Source organism: Heterodontus francisci, chromosome 46 (assembly GCF_036365525.1).
Source record: "Heterodontus francisci isolate sHetFra1 chromosome 46, sHetFra1.hap1, whole genome shotgun sequence".
Taxonomy (NCBI): Eukaryota; Metazoa; Chordata; class Chondrichthyes; order Heterodontiformes; family Heterodontidae; genus Heterodontus; species Heterodontus francisci.
The window spans coordinates 19,834,661-19,860,859 of NC_090416.1; the positions used below are offsets into that span (position 1 = coordinate 19,834,661).

Genomic DNA, 26,199 nt, shown 5'->3' on the forward strand with positions numbered 1-26,199 from the left:
CAGTACTGTACCCCAGTGTTATACAGTGACAGACCTGTCCCCACCAGTACTGTACCCCAGTGTTAAACAGTGACAGACCCGTCTCCACCAGTACTGCACCCCAGTGTTATACAGTGACAGACCTGTCCCCACCAGTACTGGACCCCAGTGTTATACAGTGACAGACCTGTCCCCACCAGTACTGTACCCCAGTGTTATACAGTGAGAGACCTGTCCCCACCAGTACTGGACCCCAGTGTTAAACAGTGACAGACCTGTCCCCACCAGTACTGTACCAGTGTTATACAGTGACAGACCTGTCCCTAACAGTACTGTACCCCAGTGTTATACAGTGAGAGACCCATCTCCACCAGTACTGTACCCCAGTGTTATAGTGACAGACCTGTCCCCACCAGTACTGTACCCCAGTGTTATACACTGACAGACCTGTCCCAACCAGTACTGTACCCCACTGTTATAGAGTGACAGACCTGTCCCCACCAGTACTGTACCCCAGTGTTACACAGTGACAGACCTGTCCCCACCAGTACCGTACCCCAGTGTTATACAGTGACAGACCTGTCCCCACCAGTACTCTACCCCAGTGTTATACAGTGACAGACCTGTCCCCACAAGTACTGTACCCCAGTGTTACACAGTGACAGACCTGTCCCCACCAGTACTGTACCCCAGTGTTACACAGTGACAGACCTGTCCCCACCAGTACCGTACCCTAGTGTTATACAGTGACAGACCTGTCCCCACCAGTACTGTACCCCAGTGTTATACACTGACAGACCTGTCCCCACAAGTACTGTACCCCAGTGTTGCACAGTGACAGACCTGTCCCCACCAGTACTGCACCCCAGTGTTATACACTGACAGACCTGTCCCCACCAGTACTGTACCCCAGTGTTACACAGTGACAGACCTGTCCCCACCAGTACTGTACCCCAGTGTTATACACTGACAGACCTGTCCCCACAAGTACTGTACCCCAGTGTTACACAGTGACAGACCTGTCCCCACCAGTACTGTACCCCAGTGTTACACAGTGACAGACCTGTCCCCACCAGTACTGTACCCCAGTGTTATACAGTGACAGACCTGTCCCCACCAGTACTGTACCCCAGTGTTACACAGTGACAGACCTGTCCCCACCAGTACTGTACCCCAGTGTTATACAGTGACAGACCTGTCCCCACCAGTACTGTACCTCAGTGTTATACAGTGACAGACCTGTCCCCACCAGTACTGTACCCCAGTGTTATACACTGACAGACCTGTCCCCACCAGTACTGTACCCCAGTGTTACACAGTGACAGACCTGTCCCCACCAGTACTGGACCCCAGTGTTATACAGTGACAGACCTGTCTCCACCAGTACTGTACCCCAGTGTTACACAGTGACAGACCTGTCCCCCACCAGTACTGTACCCCAGTGTTACACAGTGACAGACCTGTCCCCACCAGTACTCTACCCCAGTGTTACACAGTGACAGAACTATTCCCACCAGGGCAGGCGGTGGCGTAGTGGTATTATCACTGGACTAGTAACACAGAGGCCCAGGGTATTTCTCTGGGGACATGGGTTCGAATCCCACCACAACAGAAGGTGGTATTTGAGTTGAATTAATAAAAATCTGGAATTAAAAGCTAGTCTAATGATGGCCATGAAACCATTGCCGATTGTTGTAAAAACCCATCTGGTTCACTAATGTCCTTTAGGGAAGGAAATCTGCTGTCCTTACCTGGTCTGGCCTACATGTGACTCCAGACCCACAGCAATGTGGTTAACTCTTACATGCCCTCTGAAATGGCCTAGCAAGCGACTCAGTTGTACCTAACTGCTACAAAGTCAATAAAAAGGAATGCAACCGGACGGACCACCCGGCACCGACCTAGGCACCGGAAACGACAACAGCAAACCCAGCCCTGTCGACCCTGCAAAGTCCTCCTTACTAACATCTGGGGGCTTATGCCAAAGTTGGGAGAGCTGTCTCACAGACTAGTCAAGCAACAGCCTGACATAGTCATACTCACGGAATCATACCTTACTGACAATGTCCCAGACACTGCCATCACCATCCCCAGGTATGTCCTGTCCCACCGGCAGGACAGACCCACCAGAGGTGGTGGCACAGTAATATACAGTAGGGAGGGAGTTGCCCTGGGAGTCCTCAACATTGACTCCGGACCCCATGAAGTCTCATGGCATCAGGTCAAACATAGGCAAGGTAACCTCCTACTGATTACCACCTACCGCCCTCCCTCAGCTGATGACTCAGTACTCCTCCATGTTGAACACCACTTGGAGGAAGCACTGAAGGTGGCAAGGGCACAAAATGTACTCTGGGTGGGGACTTCAATGTCCATCACCAAGAGTGGCTCGGTAGCACCACTACTGACCGAGCTGGCCGAGTCCTAAAGGACATAGCTGCTAGACTGGGTCTGCGGCAGGTGGTGGGGGAACCAACACGAGGGAAAAACATACTTGACCTCGTCCTCACCAATCTACCTGCCGCAGATGCATCTGGCCATGACAGTATTGGTAACAGTGACCACCGCACAGTCCTTGTGGAGACAAAGTCCTGCCTTCACATTGAGGATACCCTCCATCGTGTTGTGTGACACTATCACCGTACTAAATGGGATAGATTTCGAACAGATCTAGTAATGCAAAACTGGGCATCCATGAGGCACTGTGGGCCATCAGCAGCAGCAGAATTGTACTCAACCACAATCTGTAACCTCATGGCCCAGCATATCCCCCACTCTACCATTACCATCAAGCCAGGAGACCAACTCTGGTTCAATGAACAGTGCAGGAGGGCATGCCAGGAGCAGCACCAGGCATACCTCAAAATGAGGTGTCAACCCGGTGAAGCTACAACACAGGACTACTTGCATCCCAAACTGCATAAGCAGCATACGATAGACAGAGCGAAACGATCCCATAACCAACGGATCAGATCTAAGCTCTGCAGTCCTGCCACATCCAGCCGTGAATGGTGGTGGATAATTAAACAACTAACTGGAGGAGGTGGCTCCACAAATATCCCCATCTTCAATGATGGGGGAGCCCAGCACATCAGTGTGAAAGATAAGGCTGAAGCATTTGCAACAATCTTCAGCCAGAAGTGCCGAGTTGATGATCCATCTCGGCCTCCTCCTGAAGTCCCCAGCATCACAGATGCCAGACTTCAGCCAATTCGATTCACTCCGCGTGATTTCAAGAAACGACTGAAGGCACTGGATACTGCAAAGGCTATGGGCCCTGACAATATTCCGGCAATAGTACTGAAGACCTGTGCTCCAGAACTTGCCGCACCCCTAGCCAAGCTGTTCCAGTACAGCTACAACACTGCCATCCACCCTGCAATGTGGAAAATTGCCCAGGTATGTCCTGTACACAAAAAGCAGGACAAGTCCAACCCGGCCAATTACCATCCCATCAGCCTACTCACAAACATCAGTAAAGTGATGGAAGGTGTCATCAACAGTGCCATCAAGCGGCACTTGCTTAGCAATAACCTGCTCAGTGACGCTCAGTTTGGGTTCCGCCAGGGCCACTCAGCTCCTGACCTCATTACAGCCTTGGTTCAAACATGGACAAAAGAGCTGAACTCAATAGGTGAGGTGAGAGTGACTGCCCTTGACATCAAGGCAGCATTTGACCGAGTATGGCATCAAGGACCCCTGGCAAAACTGAGGTCAATGGGAATCAGGGGGAAAACCCTCCACTGGCTGGAGTCATACCTAGTGCAAAGGAAGATGGTTGTGGTTGTTGGAGGTCAATCATCTGAGCTCCAGGACATCACTGCAGGAGTTCCTCAGGGTAGTGTCCGAGGCCCAACCATCTTCAGCTGCTTCATCAACGACCTTCCTTCAATCATAAGGTCAGAAGTGGGGATGTTCGCTGATGATTGCACAACGTTCAGCACAATTCATGACTCCTCAGATACTGAAGCAGTCCGTGTAGAAATGCAGCAAGACCTGGACAATATCCAGGCTTGGGCTGATAAGTGGCAAGTAACATTCGCGCCACACAAGTGCCAGGCAATGACCATCTCCAACAAGAGAGAATCTAACCATCTCCCCTTGACATTCAACGGCATTACCATCGCTGAATCCCCCACTATCAACATCCTAGGGGCTACCATTGACCAGAAACTGAACTGGAGTAGCCATATAAATACTGTGGCTATGAGAGCAGGTCAGAGGCTAGGAATCCTGCGGCGAGTAACTCACCTCCTGACTCCCCAAAGCCTGTCCATCATCTACAAGGCACAAGTCAGGAGTGTGATGGAATACTCTCCACTTGCCTGGATGGGTGCAGCTCCAACAACACTCAAGAAGCTTGACACAATCCAGGACAAAGCAGCCCGCTTAATTGGCACCCCATCTACAAACATTCACTCCCTCCACCACCGATGCACAGTGGCAGCAGTGTGTACCATCTACAAGATGCACTGCAGAAACGCACCAAGGCTCCTTCGACAGCACCTTCCAAACCCGCGACCTCTACCAACTAGAAGGACAAGGGCAGCAAATACATGGGAACACCACCACCTGCAAGTTCCCCTCCAAGTCACACACCATCCTGACTTGGAATTATATTGCCGTTCCTTCACTGTTGCTAGGTCAAAATCCTGGAACTCCCTTCCTGACAGCACGGTGGGTCTACCAACCCCAAATGGACTGCAGCGGTTCAAGAAGGCAGCTCACCACCACCGTCTCAAGGGCAATTAGGGGTGGGCAATAAATGCTGGCCTAGCCAGTGATGCCCATATCCCATGAATGAACAAAAAAAGTACTGTACTCCAGTGTTGTACAGTGACAGAACTGCCCCACCAGTACTGTACCTGTGTCATACACAGACAGACCTGTCCCCACCAGTACTGTACCCCAGTGTTATACACTGACAGACCTGTCCCCACCAGTACTGTACTCGTGTCATACACTGACAGACCTGTCCCCACCAGTACTGTACCCCAGTACTATACAGTGACAGACCTGTCCCCACCAGTACTGTACCCCAGTACTATACAGTGACAGACCTGTCCCCACCAGTACTGTACCCCAGTACTATACAGTGACAGACCTGTCCCCACCAGTACTGTACCCCAGTGTTATGCAGTGACAGACCTGTCTCCACCAGTACTGTACCCCAGTGTTATACACTGACAGACCTGTCCCCACCAGTACTGTACCCCAGTGCTATACAGTGACAGACCTGTCCCCACCAGTACTGTACCCGTGTCATACACTGACAGACCTGTCCCCACCAGTACTGTACCCCAGTGTTATACACTGACAGGTCTTTCCCCACCAGTACTGTACCCCAGTGTTATATCGTGACAAACCAGTCCCCACCAGTACTGTACCTCAGTGTTATACAGTGACAGACCTGTCCTCACCAGTACTGTACCCCAGTGTTATACAGTGACAGACCTGTCCCCACCAGTACTGTACCCCAGTGTTATACAGTGACAGACCTGTCCTCACCAGTACTGTACCCCAGTGTTATACAGTGACAGACCTGTCCCCACTAGTACTGTACCCCAGTGTTATACAGTGACAGAACTGTCCCCACCAGTACTGTTCTCCAGTGTTGTACAGTGACAGACCTGTCCCCACCAGTACTGTACCCCAGTGTTATATCGTGACAGACCAGTCCCCACCAGTACTGTACCCCAGTGTTATGCAGTGACAGACCTGTCCCCACCAGTACTGTACCCCAGTGTTATACAGTGACAGACCTGTCCTCACCAGTACTGTACCCCAGTGTTATACAGTGACAGACCTGTCCCCACTAGTACTGTACCCCAGTGTTATACAGTGACAGAACTGTCCCCACCAGTACTGTACTCCAGTGTTGTACAGTGACAGACCTGTCCCCACCAGTACTGTACCTCAGTGTTATACAGTGACAGACCTGTCCTCACCAGTACTGTACCCCAGTGTTATGCAGTGACAGACCTGTCCCCACCAGTACTGTACTCCAGTGTTGTAGTGACAGACCTGTCCCCACTAGTACTATACCCCAGTGTTATACAGTGACAGACCTGTCCCCACCAGTACTATACCCCAGTGTTATACAGTGACAGACCTGTCCCCACTAGTACTATACCCCAGTGTTATACAGTGACAGACCTGTCCCCACCAGTACTGTATCCCAGTGTTATACAGTGACAGACCTGTCCCCACCAGTACTGTACCCCAGTGTTATACAGTGACAGACCTGTCCCCACCAGTACTATACCCCAGTGTTATACAGTGACAGACCTGTTCCCACCAGTACTGTACCCCAGTATTATACAGTGACAGACCTGTTCCCACCAGTACTGTACCCCAGTGTTATCCAGCTACAAGTGCCCTCTGCAGTTACAGCCTTTATTCAGGTGGCCTCAGTTTCTCACCATATTACTGGTGCTTTCTTGCCATTTAATTGAAGCTGCAGGTCAGCTGTAATGAGAACCTGTAATCCATACCAGGTTGAGTTGATACTCAGGTCACATAGTCTCTGCCTAAGGTGCATTGACATGAAACGTTCAACGGGTTTCAATGGGAGTTTAAGCTCCCAGTGTCACATTTGTCCACAGTAGTGATATGGAAGATCAGGTCGATCCCAGAGTGATTTCCAGGCTATGTTGAGTTAACCGGTCTCAGTCAGGGCTGTGATTGATGTTACAGTTATACTCAGTGCCAAGGGAGAAACAAATGAGACTGTGTGGGTTGCAAGCTTGGGTGTGAAGCCTTCCAGAGTCAAACAGCCTGCCAACACTCAGTAATCTGCAATCACACACAAGCAGCCCTGTTGGGTGAGGTGCTGGAGGGTGTGGGTGGTGCCTTGGAATCAGCGACCTCAGGAAAGAGAGGGAGAGAACATTTAAAGTGAAAGATGGAAGACAGGGTCTGGGTTAGGAGCCCTCCCCACCCCGCTGATTCTCTCAGCCAACTCTCTTGGCCTCTGCTTCACTCATACAAACTCTGCAAAGTTTTGCCTGGACTCCGGCCAGCAGGGGCAGCAGTGGTTGAAGGGAATGGAGGACTAACCTCGGCCTGAAATCTGACAGCTGCTCCCTCAAATGTGGGAACCAGGAATTCCTTAGCCCATCAAACCAAACTGCACCACAACCGGCAGCACAGCACAGCACAGGCCAGTGAGTTCATGCTAGGCCCAGGAAGGCCAGAGACCAGGGTGGATCAGCCCATCACTTACAATGTGGCCTCACCCCATCACCCCTGTCCTCCCTCCACACCTCTTCCATCCCCTCCACAAACATCCCACATCATTGATTATCAAAGGATTATCACAGAATCTGCAGCCCTGCAGTAATGGTGCTCACCGTAGCCACCCTCCCTCCCTGCTCCATCACCCTCCTCACCCTCCCTCCCCGCTCTCCATCACCGTACCCACCCTCCCTGCTCTCCATCACCCTCCCCACCCCCCTCTCCGCTCTCCATCACCGTACCCATCCCCCTCTCCGCTCTCCATCACCCTCCCCACCCCCCTCTCAGCTCTCCATCACCCTCCCCACCCCCCTCTCCGCTCTCCATCACCCTCCCCACCCTCCCTCCCCGCTCTCCATCACCGTACTCACCCTCCCTCCCCGCTCTCCATCACCCTCCCCACCCCCCTCTCCGCTCTCCATCACCGTACCCACCCTCCCTCCCTGCTCTCCATCACCCTCCCCACCCCCCTCTCCGCTCTCCATCACCGTACCCATCCCCCTCTCAGCTCTCCATCACCCTCCCCACCCCCCTCCCCGCTCTCCATCACCCTCCCCACCCCCCCTCCCCGCTCTCCATCACCCTCCCCACCTCCCTTCCCACTCTCCATCACCCTCCCCACCTCCCTTCCCGCTCTCCATCACCCTCCCCACCTCCCTTCCCGCTCTCCATCACCCTCCCCACCTCTCTTCCCGCTCTCCATCACCCTCCCTGCATCCCCCCCACCCTCGTCGCCCTCCCTCCCTCCCTCCAGTCACCCCCCCTCACCCCCTTCCCTTAACCCACCCCCACCACTCCCCTGTTGCCCTCCCCGCCAACCCGTCACCCTCCACCCACCACCAACCCCCCCCACCCCCCTCATCATCGCCCTCCCTTCCCCCCCTCTCCATCACCCTCCTCCCCACCACCCCCCACCGGTCACCCTCCCCGCCGGTCACCCCTCCACCCCCTTCCTTCCACCGCACCCCCGACCCCCATTTCACTCCCCACCGCGCCACCATCCCCCTCGTCCGCGGTTGGCGGCCCCACCCCCCCCGTTGCGGTCCCCCATCGCCCCCCCGTTGCGGTCCCCCATCGCCCTCCCCCCTCCCCATCGCCCTCCCCACCACAAGTGCTTGGTTGCATTTAAAACTTTTGATATATTTCTTCTTTTCGTAAAATAGTTGAATATTCACAAATGTCTTTTTAAAAAAACACAGAAATCCCTCTGCTCCAAGGTCAGGTGGTTGTTTCAATTCTACAGACCACCAGCTTAATAATACACAGTATTTACACTTCTCTCTCCCCCAACCCCTCCCCATCAGTAACAGAGGTTAGCGGCAGGCACCCCGGAGGTCAGCCTGTTCACAGTACAGGGTGACACAGTGAGCGATCCGTGCACAGCCACAGAACATTCTTCCAATGTCTGACATGAAAGCCCCCATACCGCCGCCCCCCTCTCTCTCTCTCACAACAGTCCCTTACTTCAGTCTGCTCGGCTCACAGGCCCGTCATTCACAACCGTTTGATTTATTCATTGTTTTGCTCACTGCGGGCACCAGGCGGAGGGGGAGGGGGCTCATACCCACTCCACCGTGTCTCTCTCTCTCTCTCTCCTAATGCTCCGCATTAGAGACGGTCTGTCCGGAATGAGTCCTCCACAGTGGGGTCAGACAAGAGCGTCAGGTTGGGGTCACTGAGCATGCTCAGTCCATCCAGAGTCAGTGGCTCGATCTTGAGCTCATCGTCCAATGGGTATTGAGAATCCACTTCAAAGCCTGGAACACCAGCCAGAGCACTCGTGATTTCCTTTGAAAAACCAGGAGGAGAGTCGCCTGGGAAAAAGACAAAGAGAGAGAAGGAAAGTGAGGGTTTGCAGCAGGGAAAGAGGTCACCTATTCAAACTCAGCGAACACAGACAGTAGGGTTTGCATTTCTATAGCACCTTTCCCCATCTCAGGATGTCTCAAAACACTTTACAGCCAATGAAATACTTTTCAAAGTGTACTCACTGTTGTGATGTAGGAAAGGAGGCAGCCAATTTGTGCACAGCAAGATTCCACAAATAGCAATGAGCTAATCTGTTTTACTGATGTTGGTGAGAGGTAAATATTGGCCCCAGGTGAAGGGGGAGAACTATGCAGTGCTCCCTCAGTACTGACCCTCCGACAGTGTGGCACTCCCTCAGCACTGACCCTCCGACAGTGTGGCACTCCCTCAGTACTGACCCTCCGACAGTGCAGCACTCCCTCAGTACTGACCCTCCGACAGTGCTGCACTCCCTCAGTACTGACCCTCCGACAGTGCGGCACTCCCTCAGTACTGACCCTCCGACAGTGTGGCACTCCCTCAGTACTGACCCTCCGACAGTGCGGCACTCCCTCAGTACCGACCCTCCGACAGTGCGGCACTCCCTCAGTACTGACCCTCCGACAGTGTGGCACTCCCTCAATACTGACCCTCCGAAAGTGTGGCACTCCCTCAGTACTGACCCTCCGACAGTGCAGCACTCCCTCAGTACTGACCCTCCGACAGTGTGGCACTCCCTCAGCACTGACCCTCCGACAGTGTGGCACTCCCTCAGCACTGACCCTCCGACAGTGTGGCACTCCCTCAGTGCTGACCATCCAACAGTGCGGCACTCCCTCTGTACTGACCCTCCGACAGTGCGGCGCGCCCTCAGTACTGACCCTCCGACAGTGCGGCGCTCATTCAGTGACCCTCCGACAGTGCGGCGCTCCCTCAGTACTGACCATCCGACAGTGCGGCGCTCCCTCAGTACTGACCCTCCGACAGTGCAGCGCTCATTCAGTACTGACCCTCCGACAGTGCGGCACTCCCTCAGTACTGACCCTCCGACAGTGCGGCACTCCCTCAGTACTGACCCTCCGACAGTGCGGCACTCCCTCAGTACTGACCCTCCGACAGTGCGGCGCTCATTCAGTACTGACCCTCCGACAGTGCAGCGCTCCCTCAGTACTGACCCTCCGACAGTGCGGCGCTCCCTCAGTACTGACCCTCCGACAGTGTGGCACTCCCTCAGTACTGACCCTCCGATAGTGCAGCGCTCATTCAGTACTGACCCTCCGACAGTGCGGTGCTCCCTCAATACTGACCCTCCGACAGTGTGGCACTCCCTCTGTCCTGACCCTCCGACAGTGCGGCGCTCCCTCAGTACTGACCCTCCGACAGTGCGGCGCTCCCTCAGTACTGACCCTCCGACAGTGCGGCGCTCCCTCAGTACTGACCCTCCGACAGTGCGGCGCTCCCTCAGTACTGACCCTCCAACCCTCCCTCAGTACTGCAATGTGAGGGTCAGCCTGGGTAACGTGTTCAGCTCTCCAGCTCCTGCTGCGGGTGTAATGCCCCCCACCCTCCACCTTACGTCTTATCATCCAGCAGCATACGATCAGGGTAAATAGCTGCAGCAGGGCAGCAGGTCTCTCAGCACAAGGGAGAAAAGACAAGTCAAGTTCTGGGTTCTGCGCTCACGCAGGGTGGGAGCGGCAGGTTCAACCCAGCCTTTCTCCCTCACTCACACTGATGAACTGGTTTAGTGCTGCTCCCATGGCCTTTCTCCAAGATAACAATGATGTCAATAAATGAGAGTAAATGATCCTGCCTCCTGAACCAGTACAGGCAGCCAGTTACAGAATTCACATCAACGACGGAGTAAGGGCTGCACAGAATGCAGACTCGATCGTTAGAGTGTCAAGGTGGGAATGTGGTTCACGTGGTAAGTTGGTGCGAAGAGGGAAAACGGAAATTGACATGTGACATTTCGGCAAAGGTGGTCAGTGATTGGTTGGTGAACATTTTCTCTTTTTTTCATCTGATCTAAACTAAGGAATTTTTTGGGGGGTTTAGTGTAACATTAATGGGAACAAAAATCTTCTGAGACTCAGGTAACTTATTCGTAAGGTTTTATTAGTAGTAGTAAGGTTTACCAGCAGTAGTAAAGCTTAATAGGAGTGGAGTTTATTAATTATAAATTAATTAATCAAATAGTTAAATAAATCACAAAGATGGAAGGGCAGGTGATGTGCTGCTGCTGTGACGTGTTGTACGTGTGATCCAATGTGATCCAGTGTGATCTGCATTAAGCGTCTGCAGCTCGAGGAGCATCGGCTCAGAGTGGATGAGCTGGAGGCCAAGCTACAGACACTGTGATCCATCAAGGAGGGGGAAAGTTACCTGGACACTTTGTTCCAGAAGGCAGTCACACCCCATAGGGTAGCATCGTCTGATTTGGTCAGTGGTCAGCGACAGGAAGGTGTGATAGTGAGTGAGGCAGGTAAGGGGATCACAAAGGTGGGAGTGGAGCAGCCTCAGCCCTTGAAATTGTCCAACAGGTTTGAGCCTCTTTCAGCTTGTATGGATGAGATGGAGAGCTGAACAGTTTTTGAGCAAACTGACTATGGCACAATGGTACAGGAAGCCTTTCAAATGGGGGGAGTTAATAGGAATGGTGTGATAGTAGGGGACTGTATAATCAGGGGGATAGACACTGTTCTCTGCAGCCAAGAGTAAGAGTCCAAAAGGCTGTGTTGCCTGCCTGGTGCCAGGGTTCAGGACATCTGCTCAGGGCTGGAGAGGAACTTGTAGAGGGAGGGGGTGGATCCAGTTGTCGTGGTCCACGTAGGTACCAATGACATTAATAGGACTAGGAAAGAGGTTCAGCATAGAGAGCATGAGCAGCTCGGGGCTAAATTAAAAAGCAGAACCTCAAAGGTAATAATCTCTGGATTATTACCTGAGCCACGAGCAAATTGGAGTAGGGTAAATAAGATTACACAGTTCAATGCGTGGCTCAAAGATTAGTGTGGGAGAAATGGACTTTGATTCATGGGGCACTGGCATCAGTACTGGGGAAAGTAGGAGCTAGACCGTTGGGATGGTCCTCACCTGCCTCATGCTGGGACCAGTGTTCTGGCGAGTCGTATAACTAGGGTGGCAGAGAGGACTTTAAACTAAATAGTGGGAGCGATGGATCAAGTGAAGGAAGATGTGATAATTTAGAGAGAGAGAAGGCAAGAGAGCAAGGCAACGAGAAGGGAATTGATAATCTGAGTGTGGCAGGAAGGGAAGATTGGAGGGAAGCAAAATGGGTAAAAGGAAGTAGAGAAGTAGTAAGCGAAACAAAGGAAAGCATCAAATAGGATCAGAAAGTGGAATAATATTAAAAAAACAAAGTTCAGGGCACTCTATCTGAACGCACACAGCATTCACAACAAGGTAGATGATTTGAAGGCACAAATAGTGGTAAATGGGTATGATTTAATTGCCATTACAGAGACGTGGTTACAGGTTGATCAAGACAGGGAACTGAATATTCAAAGATATTCATTTAGCAAGGATAGGCAAAAAGGAAAAGGAGAGAGGGTAGCACTCGCAATAAGGGACAAGATCAGTACATTGATGAGAGGGGATTTTAGATCGAAGGATCAAGATGTAAAATCAATTTGGATGCAGCTAAGAAACAGCAAGGGGCAGCAAAACATTGGAGGGAGTTGTTTATAGGCCACCAAACAGTAGTGGTAATGCTGGGTACTGTGTAAATCAGGAAATTAGAGGTGCATGTAACATTGCTAATACAGTAATACTGGGTAAACCTAATCGGGACTAATGCTGTGGAGGATGAATTCCTGGCGTCTGTGCAAGATGGGTTTCTGGAGTAGTATGTTGAAGAACCAACTAGGGATCTGGCTATTTTAGATTTAGTATTATGTAATGTGAAAGGGCTAATTAAGAACCTTGCTATAAAGGACCCTTTGGGAAATAGTGACCATAATATGATAGAAGTTTACATTAAGTTTGAAACTGATGTAGTTCATTCTGAAATAGGGTCTTAAATCTAAACAAAGGAAACTATGAAGGTATGAGGGACAAGTTGGCTATGGTGAATTGGGAAAATACACTAAAAGATTTGACAGTAGACAGGCAATGGCTAGTATTTAAAGAAATATTACATGGTCTGCAACAAATAAACATTCTTCGAAGACAGAAAAACCCAACAGGAAAGATGAATCAACCGTGGCTAACAAAAGAAGTTAAAGATTGCATTAGATCAAAGGAAGTGGCTTATAGGTTTTCCAGAAAAAGTGGTAAACCTGAGGATTAGGAGCAATTTAGAAGCCAGCAAAGACTGCACCTGGAGGATTGTGTCCAGTTTTGGTCTCCTCATCAAAGAAAGGATATAGTTGTCGTAGAGGGAGTGCAACGGAGGTTCACCAGACTGATACCTGGGATGGAGAGATTGAGGAAACTGGGCCTGTATTCTTCTCTATAGTTTCGAAGAATGAGAGGTGATCTCATTGAATCTTACAAAATTCTTACAGGACGTGACAGGGTGGATGTAGATAGGATGTTTCCCCTGTCTGGTGAGTCTCGAAACAGGGGACATAGTCTCAGAATAAGGGGTAGACCATTTAAGACCGAGATGAGGAGGCATTTCTTCACTCAGAGGATGGTGAATCTTTGGAATTCTCTACCCCAGAGGGCTGTGGAAGCTCAGTCATTGAGCATGTTCAAGACAGAAATCATTAGATATCTGGATACTAATGACACTATGGGATATGGGGAAAGTGCGGGAAAGTGGCATTGAGGTAGATGACCAGCCATGATCTAACGGAATGGTGGAACAGGCTTGACGGGCTGAATGGCCTACTCCTACTCTTATGTTCCTAACAATTGGTGAACAATGCAAGCAGCAAATAACCAATGGGAATGATGATAAATGACCAGCTCAGCCAGTGAAGCGCATTCCAGGATAATGGCACGGGTCTCAACCAATGTTGAGTGTCAGGCCTAAGCAAACGGCAGAGTGTCAGGGCTGAAGACAGTGGACACCAGGCAGACAGGTACAAGGAGGGGTGAACGATGTAGGGATTATGTGGATGAAGTACCTGTGAGTATGATATTGGGAATTGTACCCATTCGATTGGAATAATACAGATTCTGCTTGTTCAGCAGCTGAGCATCCTGAAGACTGTCGCTGCTGTCCATCAGGCCCAGCGTGCCAACCTGCGACAAGCTGCTGGTCCCTGTGTCTCCACAGAATACATTGCTGTTGAGTGGCAGATTGCCAACTAATGTCTCCGTGTTGCACTGTTCGAGCTGAGAGAACAAGAGAAACATTTCAAACAATTAACAGTCTCATCCCAGTAAGGAAGGGTGTTCAGTTGGGATGGCGGTGGTTGTCAGACTATACTGAAAGAGCAGTTCAACAACGAATACCCCAGTCTCCTCCACCCTGCAGGCCCCAGAACACACCCAGGCAAGGGTACCACAGGCACCAACACACACATGGGTACGGGACCCATACAGACATCAATACACACCCAGATAAAGGACCCACATCGGCCCTAACACACACTGGGGTACGGGACCCATACAGACACCAATACACACCCAGATAAAGGATCCACAGGCACCAACACACACATGGGTACGGGACCCATACAGACATCAATACACACCCAGATAAAGGACCCACATCGGCCCTAACACACACTGGGGTACGGGACCCATACAGACACCAATACATACCCAGATAAAGGACCCACATAGACACCAACACACACTGGGGTACGGGACCCATACAGACACCAATACATACCCAGATAAAGGACCCACATAGACACCAACACACACTGGGGTACGGGACCCATACAGACACCAATACATACCCAGATAAAGGACCCACATAGACACCAACACACACTGGGGTACGGGACCCATACAGACACCAATACATACCCAGATAAAGGACCCACATAGACACCAACACACACTGGGGTACGGGACCCATACAGACACCAATACATACCCAGATAAAGGACCCACATAGACACCAACACACACTGGGGTACGGGACCCATACAGACACCAATACATACCCAGATAAAGGACCCACATAGACACCAACACACACTGGGGTACGGGACCCATACAGACATCAATACACACCCAGATAAAGGACCCACATAGACACCAACACACACTGGGGTACGGGACCCATACAGACACCAATACATACCCAGATAAAGGACCCACATAGACACCAACACACACTGGGGTACGGGACCCATACAGACACCAATACATACCCAGATAAAGGACCCACAGACACCAACACACACACTGGGGTACGGGACCCGTACAGACATCAATACACACCCAGATAAAGGATCCACAGGCACCAACACACACTGGGGTACGGGACCCATACAGACACCAATACACACCCAGATAAAAGACCCACATAGACACCAACACACACATGGGTACGGGACCCATACAGACACCAATACACACCCAGATAAAGGATCCACAGGCACCAACACACACATGGGTACGGGACCCATACAGACACCAATACACACCCAGATAAAGGACCCACAGACACCAACACACACATGGGTACGGGACCCATACAGACACCAATACACACCCAGATAAAGGATCCATGTAGGTCCCAACACACACTGGGGTACGGGACCCATACAGACATCAATACACACCCAGATAAAGGACCCACATCGGCCCTAACACACACTGGGGTACGGGACCCATACAGACACCAATACACACCCAGATAAAGGACCCACATCGGCCCTAACACACACTGGGGTACGGGACCCATACAGACACCAATACACACCCAGATAAAGGATCCACAGGCACCAACACACACACTGGGGTACGGGACCCATACAGACACCAATACACACCCAGATAAAGGATCCACAGGCACCAACACACACTGGGGTACGGGACCCATACAGACACCAATACACACCCAGATAAAGGATCCACAGGCACCAACACACACTGGGGTACGGGACCCATACAGACACCAATACACACCCAGATAAAGGATCCACAGGCACCAACACACACTGGGGTACGGGACCCATACAGACACCAATACATACCCAGATAAAGGATCCACAGGCACCAACACACACTGGGGTACGGGACCCATACAGACACCAATACACACCCAGATAAAGGATCCACAGGCACCAACACACACACTGGGGTACGGGACCCATACAGACACCAATACACACCCAGATAAAGGATCCACAGGCACCAACACACACTGGGGTACGGGACCCATACAGACACCAATACATACCCAGATAAAGGATCCACAGGCACCAACACACACTGGGGTACGGGACCCATACAGACACCAATACACACCCAGATAAAGGATCCACAGGCACCAACACACACACTGGGGTACGGGACCCATACAGACATCAATACACACCCAGATAAAGGACCCACATCGGCCCTAACACACACTGGGGTACGGGACCCATACAGACACCAATACACACCCAGATAAAGGACCCACATCGGCCCTAACACACACATGGGTACGGGACCCGTACAGACATCAATACACACCCAGATAAAGGACCCAAAGACACCAACACACACATGGGTACGGGACCCATACAGACATCAATACACACCCAGATAAAGGACCCAAAGACACCAACACACACATGGGTACGGGACCCATACAGACATCAATACACACCCAGATAAAGGACCCACATCGGCCCTAACACACACATGGGTACGGGACCCATACAGACATCAATACACACCCAGATAAAGGACCCAAAGACACCAACACACACATGGGTACGGGACCCATACAGACATCAATACACACCCAGATAAAGGACCCACATCGGCCCTAACACACACATGGGTACGGGACCCATACAGACATCAATACACACCCAGATAAAGGACCCAAAGACACCAACACACACATGGGTACGGGACCCATACAGACATCAATACACACCCAGATAAAGGACCCACATAGGCCCCAACACACACATGGGTACGGGACCCATACAGACACCAATACACACCCAGATAAAGGACCCACATCGGCCCCAACACACACATGGGTACGGGACCCATACAGACACCAATACACACCCAGATAAAGGACCCACAGACACCAACACACACATGGGTACGGGACCCATACAGACATCAATACACACCCAGATAAAGGACCCACATAGACACCAACACACACTGGGGTACGGGACCCATACAGACATCAATACACACCCAGATAAAGGACCCACAGACACCAACACACACATGGGTACGGGACCCATACAGACATCAATACACACCCAGATAAAGGACCCACATAGACACCAACACACACATGGGTACGGGACCCATACAGACACCAATACATACCCAGATAAAGGACCCACATAGGCCCCAACACACACTGGGGTACGGGACCCATACAGACATCAATACACACCCAGATAAAGGACCCACAGACACCAACACACACATGGGTACGGGACCCATACAGACATCAATACACACCCAGATAAAGGACCCACATAGACACCAACACACACATGGGTACGGGACCCATACAGACATCAATACACACCCAGATAAAAGACCCACATAGGCCCCAACACACACTGGGGTACGGGACCCATACAGACACCAATACACACCCAGATAAAAGACCCACATCGGCCCTAACACACACATGGGTACGGGACCCATACAGACACCAATACACACCCAGATAAAGGACCCACATAGACACCAACACACACACTGGGGTACGGGACCCATACAGACACCAATACATACCCAGATAAAGGACCCACATAGACACCAACACACACACTGGGGTACGGGACCCATACAGACACCAATACATACCCAGATAAAGGACCCACAGACACCAACACACACACTGGGGTACGGGACCCGTACAGACATCAATACACACCCAGATAAAGGATCCACAGGCACCAACACACACTGGGGTACGGGACCCATACAGACACCAATACACACCCAGATAAAAGACCCACATAGACACCAACACACACATGGGTACGGGACCCATACAGACACCAATACACACCCAGATAAAGGATCCACAGGCACCAACACACACATGGGTACGGGACCCATACAGACACCAATACACACCCAGATAAAGGACCCACAGACACCAACACACACATGGGTACGGGACCCATACAGACACCAATACACACCCAGATAAAGGATCCATGTAGGTCCCAACACACACTGGGGTACGGGACCCATACAGACATCAATACACACCCAGATAAAGGACCCACATCGGCCCTAACACACACTGGGGTACGGGACCCATACAGACACCAATACACACCCAGATAAAGGACCCACATCGGCCCTAACACACACTGGGGTACGGGACCCATACAGACACCAATACACACCCAGATAAAGGATCCACAGGCACCAACACACACACTGGGGTACGGGACCCATACAGACACCAATACACACCCAGATAAAGGATCCACAGGCACCAACACACACTGGGGTACGGGACCCATACAGACACCAATACACACCCAGATAAAGGATCCACAGGCACCAACACACACTGGGGTACGGGACCCATACAGACACCAATACACACCCAGATAAAGGATCCACAGGCACCAACACACACTGGGGTACGGGACCCATACAGACACCAATACATACCCAGATAAAGGATCCACAGGCACCAACACACACTGGGGTACGGGACCCATACAGACACCAATACACACCCAGATAAAGGATCCACAGGCACCAACACACACACTGGGGTACGGGACCCATACAGACACCAATACACACCCAGATAAAGGATCCACAGGCACCAACACACACTGGGGTACGGGACCCATACAGACACCAATACATACCCAGATAAAGGATCCACAGGCACCAACACACACTGGGGTACGGGACCCATACAGACACCAATACACACCCAGATAAAGGATCCACAGGCACCAACACACACACTGGGGTACGGGACCCATACAGACATCAATACACACCCAGATAAAGGACCCACATCGGCCCTAACACACACTGGGGTACGGGACCCATACAGACACCAATACACACCCAGATAAAGGACCCACATCGGCCCTAACACACACATGGGTACGGGACCCGTACAGACATCAATACACACCCAGATAAAGGACCCAAAGACACCAACACACACATGGGTACGGGACCCATACAGACATCAATACACACCCAGATAAAGGACCCAAAGACACCAACACACACATGGGTACGGGACCCATACAGACATCAATACACACCCAGATAAAGGACCCACATCGGCCCTAACACACACATGGGTACGGGACCCATACAGACATCAATACACACCCAGATAAAGGACCCAAAGACACCAACACACACATGGGTACGGGACCCATACAGACATCAATACACACCCAGATAAAGGACCCACATCGGCCCTAACACACACATGGGTACGGGACCCATACAGACATCAATACACACCCAGATAAAGGACCCAAAGACACCAACACACACATGGGTACGGGACCCATACAGACATCAATACACACCCAGATAAAGGACCCACATAGGCCCCAACACACACATGGGTACGGGACCCATACAGACACCAATACACACCCAGATAAAGGACCCACATCGGCCCCAACACACACATGGGTACGGGACCCATACAGACACCAATACACACCCAGATAAAGGACCCACAGACACCAACACACACATGGGTACGGGACCCATACAGACATCAATACACACCCAGATAAAGGACCCACATAGACACCAACACACACTGGGGTACGGGACCCATACAGACATCAATACACACCCAGATAAAGGACCCACAGACACCAACACACACATGGGTACGGGACCCATACAGACATCAATACACACCCAGATAAAGGACCCACATAGACACCAACACACACATGGGTACGGGACCCATACAGACACCAATACATACCCAGATAAAGGACCCACATAGGCCCCAACACACACTGGGGTACGGGACCCATACAGACATCAATACACACCCAGATAAAGGACCCACAGACACCAACACACACATGGGTACGGGACCCATACAGACATCAATACACACCCAGATAAAGGACCCACATAGACACCAACACACACATGGGTACGGGACCCATACAGACATCAATACACACCCAGATAAAAGACCCACATAGGCCCCAACACACACTGGGGTACGGGACCCATACAGACACCAATACACACCCAGATAAAAGACCCACATCGGCCCTAACACACACATGGGTACGGGACCCATACAGACACCAATACACACCCAGATAAAGGACCCAAAGACACCAACACACACATGGGTACGGGACCCATACAGACATCAATACACACCCAGATAAAGGACCCACATCGGCCCTAACACACACATGGGTACGGGACCCATACAGACACCAATACACACCCAGATAAAGGACCCAAAGACACCAACACACACATGGGTACGGGACCCATACAGACATCAATACACACCCAGATAAAGGATCCAAAGACACCAACACACACGTGGGTACGGGACCCATACAGACACCAATACACACCCAGATAAAGGATCCACATCGGCCCTAACACACACATGGGTACGGGACCCATACAGACACCAATACACACCCAGATAAAGGACCCACATCGGCCCTAACACACACATGGGTACGGGACCCATACAGACACCAATACACACCCAGATAAAGGACCCAAAGACACCAACACACACATGGGTACGGGACCCATACAGACATCAATACACACCCAGATAAAGGATCCAAAGACACCAACACACACGTGGGTACGGGACCCATACAGACACCAATACACACCCAGATAAAGGATCCACATCGGCCCTAACACACACATGGGTACGGGACCCATACAGACACCAATACACACCCAGATAAAGGACCCAAAGACACCAACACACACATGGGTACGGGACCCATACAGACATCAATACACACCCAGATAAAGGATCCAAAGACACCAACACACACGTGGGTACGGGACCCATACAGACACCAATACACACCCAGATAAAGGATCCACATCGGCCCTAACACACACATGGGTACGGGACCCATACAGACACCAATACACACCCAGATAAAGGACCCACATCGGCCCTAACACACACATGGGTACGGGACCCATACAGACACCAATACACACCCAGATAAAGGACCCAAAGACACCAACACACACGTGGGTACGGGACCCATACAGACACCAATACACACCCAGATAAAGGACCCAAAGACACCAACACACACGTGGGTACGGGACCCATACAGACACCAATACACACCCAGATAAAGGACCCAAAGACACCAACATACACATGGGTACGGGACCCATACAGATACCAATACACACCCAGATAAAGGACCCAAAGACACCAACATACACATGGGTACGGGACCCATACAGATACCAATACACACCCAGATAAAGGACCCAAAGACACCAACATACACATGGGTACGGGACCCATACAGACACCAATACACACCCAGATAAAGGACCCAAAGACACCAACATACACATGGGTACGGGACCCATACAGATACCAATACACACCCAGATAAAGGATCCATGTAGGTCCCAACACACACTGGGGTACGGGACCCATACAGACACCAATACACACCCAGATAAAGGACCCAAAGACACCAACACACACATGGGTACGGGACCCATACAGACACCAATACACACCCAGATAAAGGACCCAAAGACACCAACACACACATGGGTACGGGACCCATACAGACACCAATACACACCCAGATAAAGGACCCAAAGACACCAACACACACGTGGGTACGGGACCCATACAGACACCAATACACACCCAGATAAAGGACCCAAAGACACCAACATACACATGGGTACGGGACCCATACAGATACCAATACACACCCAGATAAAGGACCCAAAGACACCAACATACACATGGGTACGGGACCCATACAGATACCAATACACACCCAGATAAAGGACCCAAAGACACCAACATACACATGGGTACGGGACCCATACAGATACCAATACACACCCAGATAAAGGATCCATGTAGGTCCCAACACACACTGGGGTACGGGACCCATACAGACACCAATACACACCCAGATAAAGGATCCACAGGCACCAACACACACATGGGTACGGGACCCATACAGACACCAATACACACCCAGATAAAGTATCCACAGGCACCAACACACACTGGGGTACGGGACCCATACAGACACCAATACACACCCAGATAAAGGACCCACAGACACCAACACACACATGGGTACGGGACCCATACAGACACCAATACACACCCAGATAAAGGATCCATGTAGGTCCCAACACACACATGGGTACGGGACCCATACAGACACCAATACACACCCAGATAAAGGACCCACAGACACCAACACACACTGGGGTACGGGACCCATACAGACACCAATACACACCCAGATAAAGGACCCAAAGACACCAACATACACATGGGTACGGGACCCATACAGACACCAATACACACCCAGATAAAGGACCCACAGACACCAACACACACATGGGTACGGGACCCATACAGACACCAATACACACCCAGATAAAGGATCCATGTAGGTCCCAACACACACATGGGTACGGGACCCATACAGACACCAATACACACCCAGATAAAGGACCCACAGACACCAACACACACTGGGGTACGGGACCCATACAGACACCAATACACACCCAGATAAAGGATCCATGTAGGTCCCAACACACACATGGGTACGGGACCCATACAGACACCAATACACACCCAGATAAAGGATCCACAGGCACCAACACACACTGTGGTACGGGACCCACAGGCACCAATACACACCCAGATAAAGGATCCACATAGGCCCCAACACACACATGGGTCCGGGACCCATACAGACATCAATACACACCCAGATAAAGGACCCACATAGATCCCAACACACACTGGGGTACGGGACCCATACAGACACCAATACACACCCAGATAAAGGATCCACAGGCACCAACACACACATGGGTACGGGACCCATACAGACACCAATACACACCCAGATAAAGGATCCACAGGCACCAACACACACTGGGGTACGGGACCCATACAGGCACCAATACACACCCAGATAAAGGATCCACAGGCACCAACACCCACATGGGTACGGGACCCATACAGACACCAATACACACCCAGATAAAGGATCCACAGGCACCAACACACACATGGGTACGGGACCCATACAGGCACCAATACACACCCAGATAAAGGATCCACAGGCACCAACACCCACATGGGTACGGGACCCATACAGACACCAATACACACCCAGATAAAGGATCCACAGGCACCAACACACACATGGGTACGGGACCCATACAGGCACCAATACACACCCAGATAAAGGATCCACAGGCACCAACACCCACATGGGTACGGGACCCATACAGACACCAATACACACCCAGATAAAAGGATCCACAGAGGCCCCAACACACATGAGTCCGGGACCCATACAGACATCAATACACACCCAGATAAAGGATCCAGAGGCCCCAACACACACATGGGTACGGGACCCATACAGACACCAATACACACCCAGATAAAAGGATCCAAATAGGCCCCAACACACACTGGGGTACGGGACCCATACAGACATCAATACACACCCAGATAAAGGACCTACATAGGCCCCAACACACACATGGGTACGGGACCCATACAGACACCAATGCACACCCAGATAAAGGATCCACAGGCACCAACACACACTGAGGTACGGGACCCATACAGACACCAATACACACCCAGATAAAGGATCCACGTAGGTCCCAACACACACTGGGGTACGGGACCCACAGGCACCAACAGACACCCGTGCCTTTATCTGGAGATCAGGACAGGGCAGCAGAAAGGAGAGGGTGGGCACGTTCCAGACGCTGGGAGTGGGGGGGGTGAGTTGTGAAGGAAGAAGTTGTAACTCACCTGGTGAGGCGGGTTGCTCGAGTGCTGACTGGACAAATGTTGGTCAAAGTAGGATTCTCCGAACAGGTTTTTGAGTAGTGAGGTTTGCTGGGGAGATATAAAATATCTGAGCATCAGCACCATAGAACAACAGAGTCCAGCGACAGCACAGAAAGCTCTGTGCTCACATCATATTCATACCTTTCCGACAGGTGGCCTGCACACTTCTTACATTTAAGTCAGGTTGCAACTGGACAGTAGGAGCCATAGGCCAATGGGTATCAGCCCAATAGCCTGGCTCTGTGTACCTCTAAACATTCACAGTTCCCCACCCTGTCCTGTAGCTGCTGGACATTCCTGAGGTACAGGAACTACTCAATTCACCGTCTATTGTCCAAGCAAGTGTGGACAGCAAGGCCAACAGGCTCATTAACCATAATGGATGTTACAGTCAAACCCAATTCTGCCCACATTCAAAAGCAAAATACTGCAGATTCTCGAAATCTGAAACACAAACAGAAAATGCTGGAAATACTCAGCATCTGTGGAGAGTGAAACACAGCTAATGTTTCACAACGATGACTTTTCAACAGCATTTTCTGTTTTTGTTCCAATTCTACCCTCAGCTGGCAGCTGCAAAAGAACAAAAGAAATGGAAGCAGGAGTAGGCCATTTAGCCCCTTAAGCCTGTTCCGCCATTCAGTGCTGATCTTCTATCCACTTTCCCACCCACATCACATATCCCTCGAGTCCCTGACAGCTCAAAAATCTGTCTATCTCAGTCTTAAATATATTCAACGATGGAGCATTTACAACCCTCTGAGGCAGAGAATTCCAAAAATTCACAACCCTCTGAATGAAGATATTTCTCCTTATCTCGGTCTTTATCCTGGAACTGTACCCCCTGTTCTAGATTCCCCAGCCAGCAGAAACAACCTCTGAGTGCTGACCCTGTCCAGCCCCTTCAGAACTTTGTAAGTTTCAATAAGATCACCTCTCATTTGCCTAAACTCCAGAGAATATAGACCCAGTTTACTCAGCCTCTCATCATAGGGCAACATTCTCATCCCAGGGACCAATCTAGTGAACCTTCACTGTACTGCCTCCAAGGCAAGTATATCCTTCCTTAGATACGGAGACCAAAACTGCACGCAATACACCAGGTGTGGTCTCACCAAGGCTCTATACAATTGCAGCAAGACATATTTACTCCTGTACTCAAAATCCCCTTGTGATGAAGGCCAACCTATCATTTGCCTTCCTAATTGCATGCTGGCTTTTAGTGACTCATGTCCAGGTCCCTTTGGACATCAACACTTCCCAACTTCTCAGATTTAACAAATACTCTGCCTTTCTGTTTTTTCGACCAAAGTGGATCACTTCACACTGGTTCACATTATATTCCATTTGCCATCTTCTTGCCCACTCACTTAGCCTGTCCAAATCCCCTTGAAGCCTCCTTGCATCCTCCTCACAACTTACATTCCCACCTAGTTTTGTGTCATCAGCAAATTTAGAAATATATACAATTGGCCCCCACATCCAAATCATTTAGACAGATTGTGAACAGATATGGCCCCAGCATCGATCCTTGTGGTAAAAGCCTGCCATCCTGAGAATGACCAGTTTATACCTACTCTCTGTTTTCTGTCTGTTAACCAACTCTCGATCTATACCAGTATATTCCCCCCAATCTCATGTGCTTAAATTCTGTTTACTAACCTCCTGTGTTTGATCTTATCAAAAGCTTTCTGATAATCCAAATACACCACATCCACTGGTTCTTCTCTATCTATGCTACAAATAACATCTTCAAAAAACACCAACAAGTTTGTCAAACATAATTTCCCTTTCATAAATCTATGTTGACTCTGCCCAATCATATTATTTTCTAAGTACCTAGTTATCACATCCTTTATAATAGATTCTAACATTTTCCCTACTACTGACGTCAAACTAACAGGTCTGTAGTTTCCCCGCTTTCTCTTTCTCTCCTTTCTTAAATAGTGGGGTTACATTTGCTACTGTTTTACAGCAGGAACCTTTTCAAAATC

The 26,199-nt window shown here is 50.7% G+C and overlaps 1 protein-coding gene across 5 annotated transcripts in view; it reads right to left on the bottom strand.

Annotated features, from left to right (window-relative positions):
• LOC137356811 (CREB-regulated transcription coactivator 2-like) overlaps positions 1 to 26,199 on the bottom strand; it is a 174,773-nt gene that overhangs the window by 11,564 nt on the left and 137,010 nt on the right. For 3 of the 5 annotated variants that reach the window (XM_068022603.1, XM_068022604.1, XM_068022602.1), the window contains 3 exons: positions 24,167 to 24,253; positions 14,100 to 14,310; positions 8,342 to 9,029 (listed from right to left, as the gene is read on the bottom strand). In XM_068022603.1, coding sequence (XP_067878704.1) covers positions 8,824 to 9,029; positions 14,100 to 14,310; positions 24,167 to 24,253 — 504 coding nt within the window. In that variant the 3' untranslated portion in view covers positions 8,342 to 8,823. Of the gene's footprint in view, positions 1 to 8,341; positions 9,030 to 14,099; positions 14,311 to 24,166; positions 24,254 to 26,199 lie in introns of those variants that run through there. The other 2 variants (XR_010971111.1, XR_010971110.1) reach the window with 1 other exon arrangement.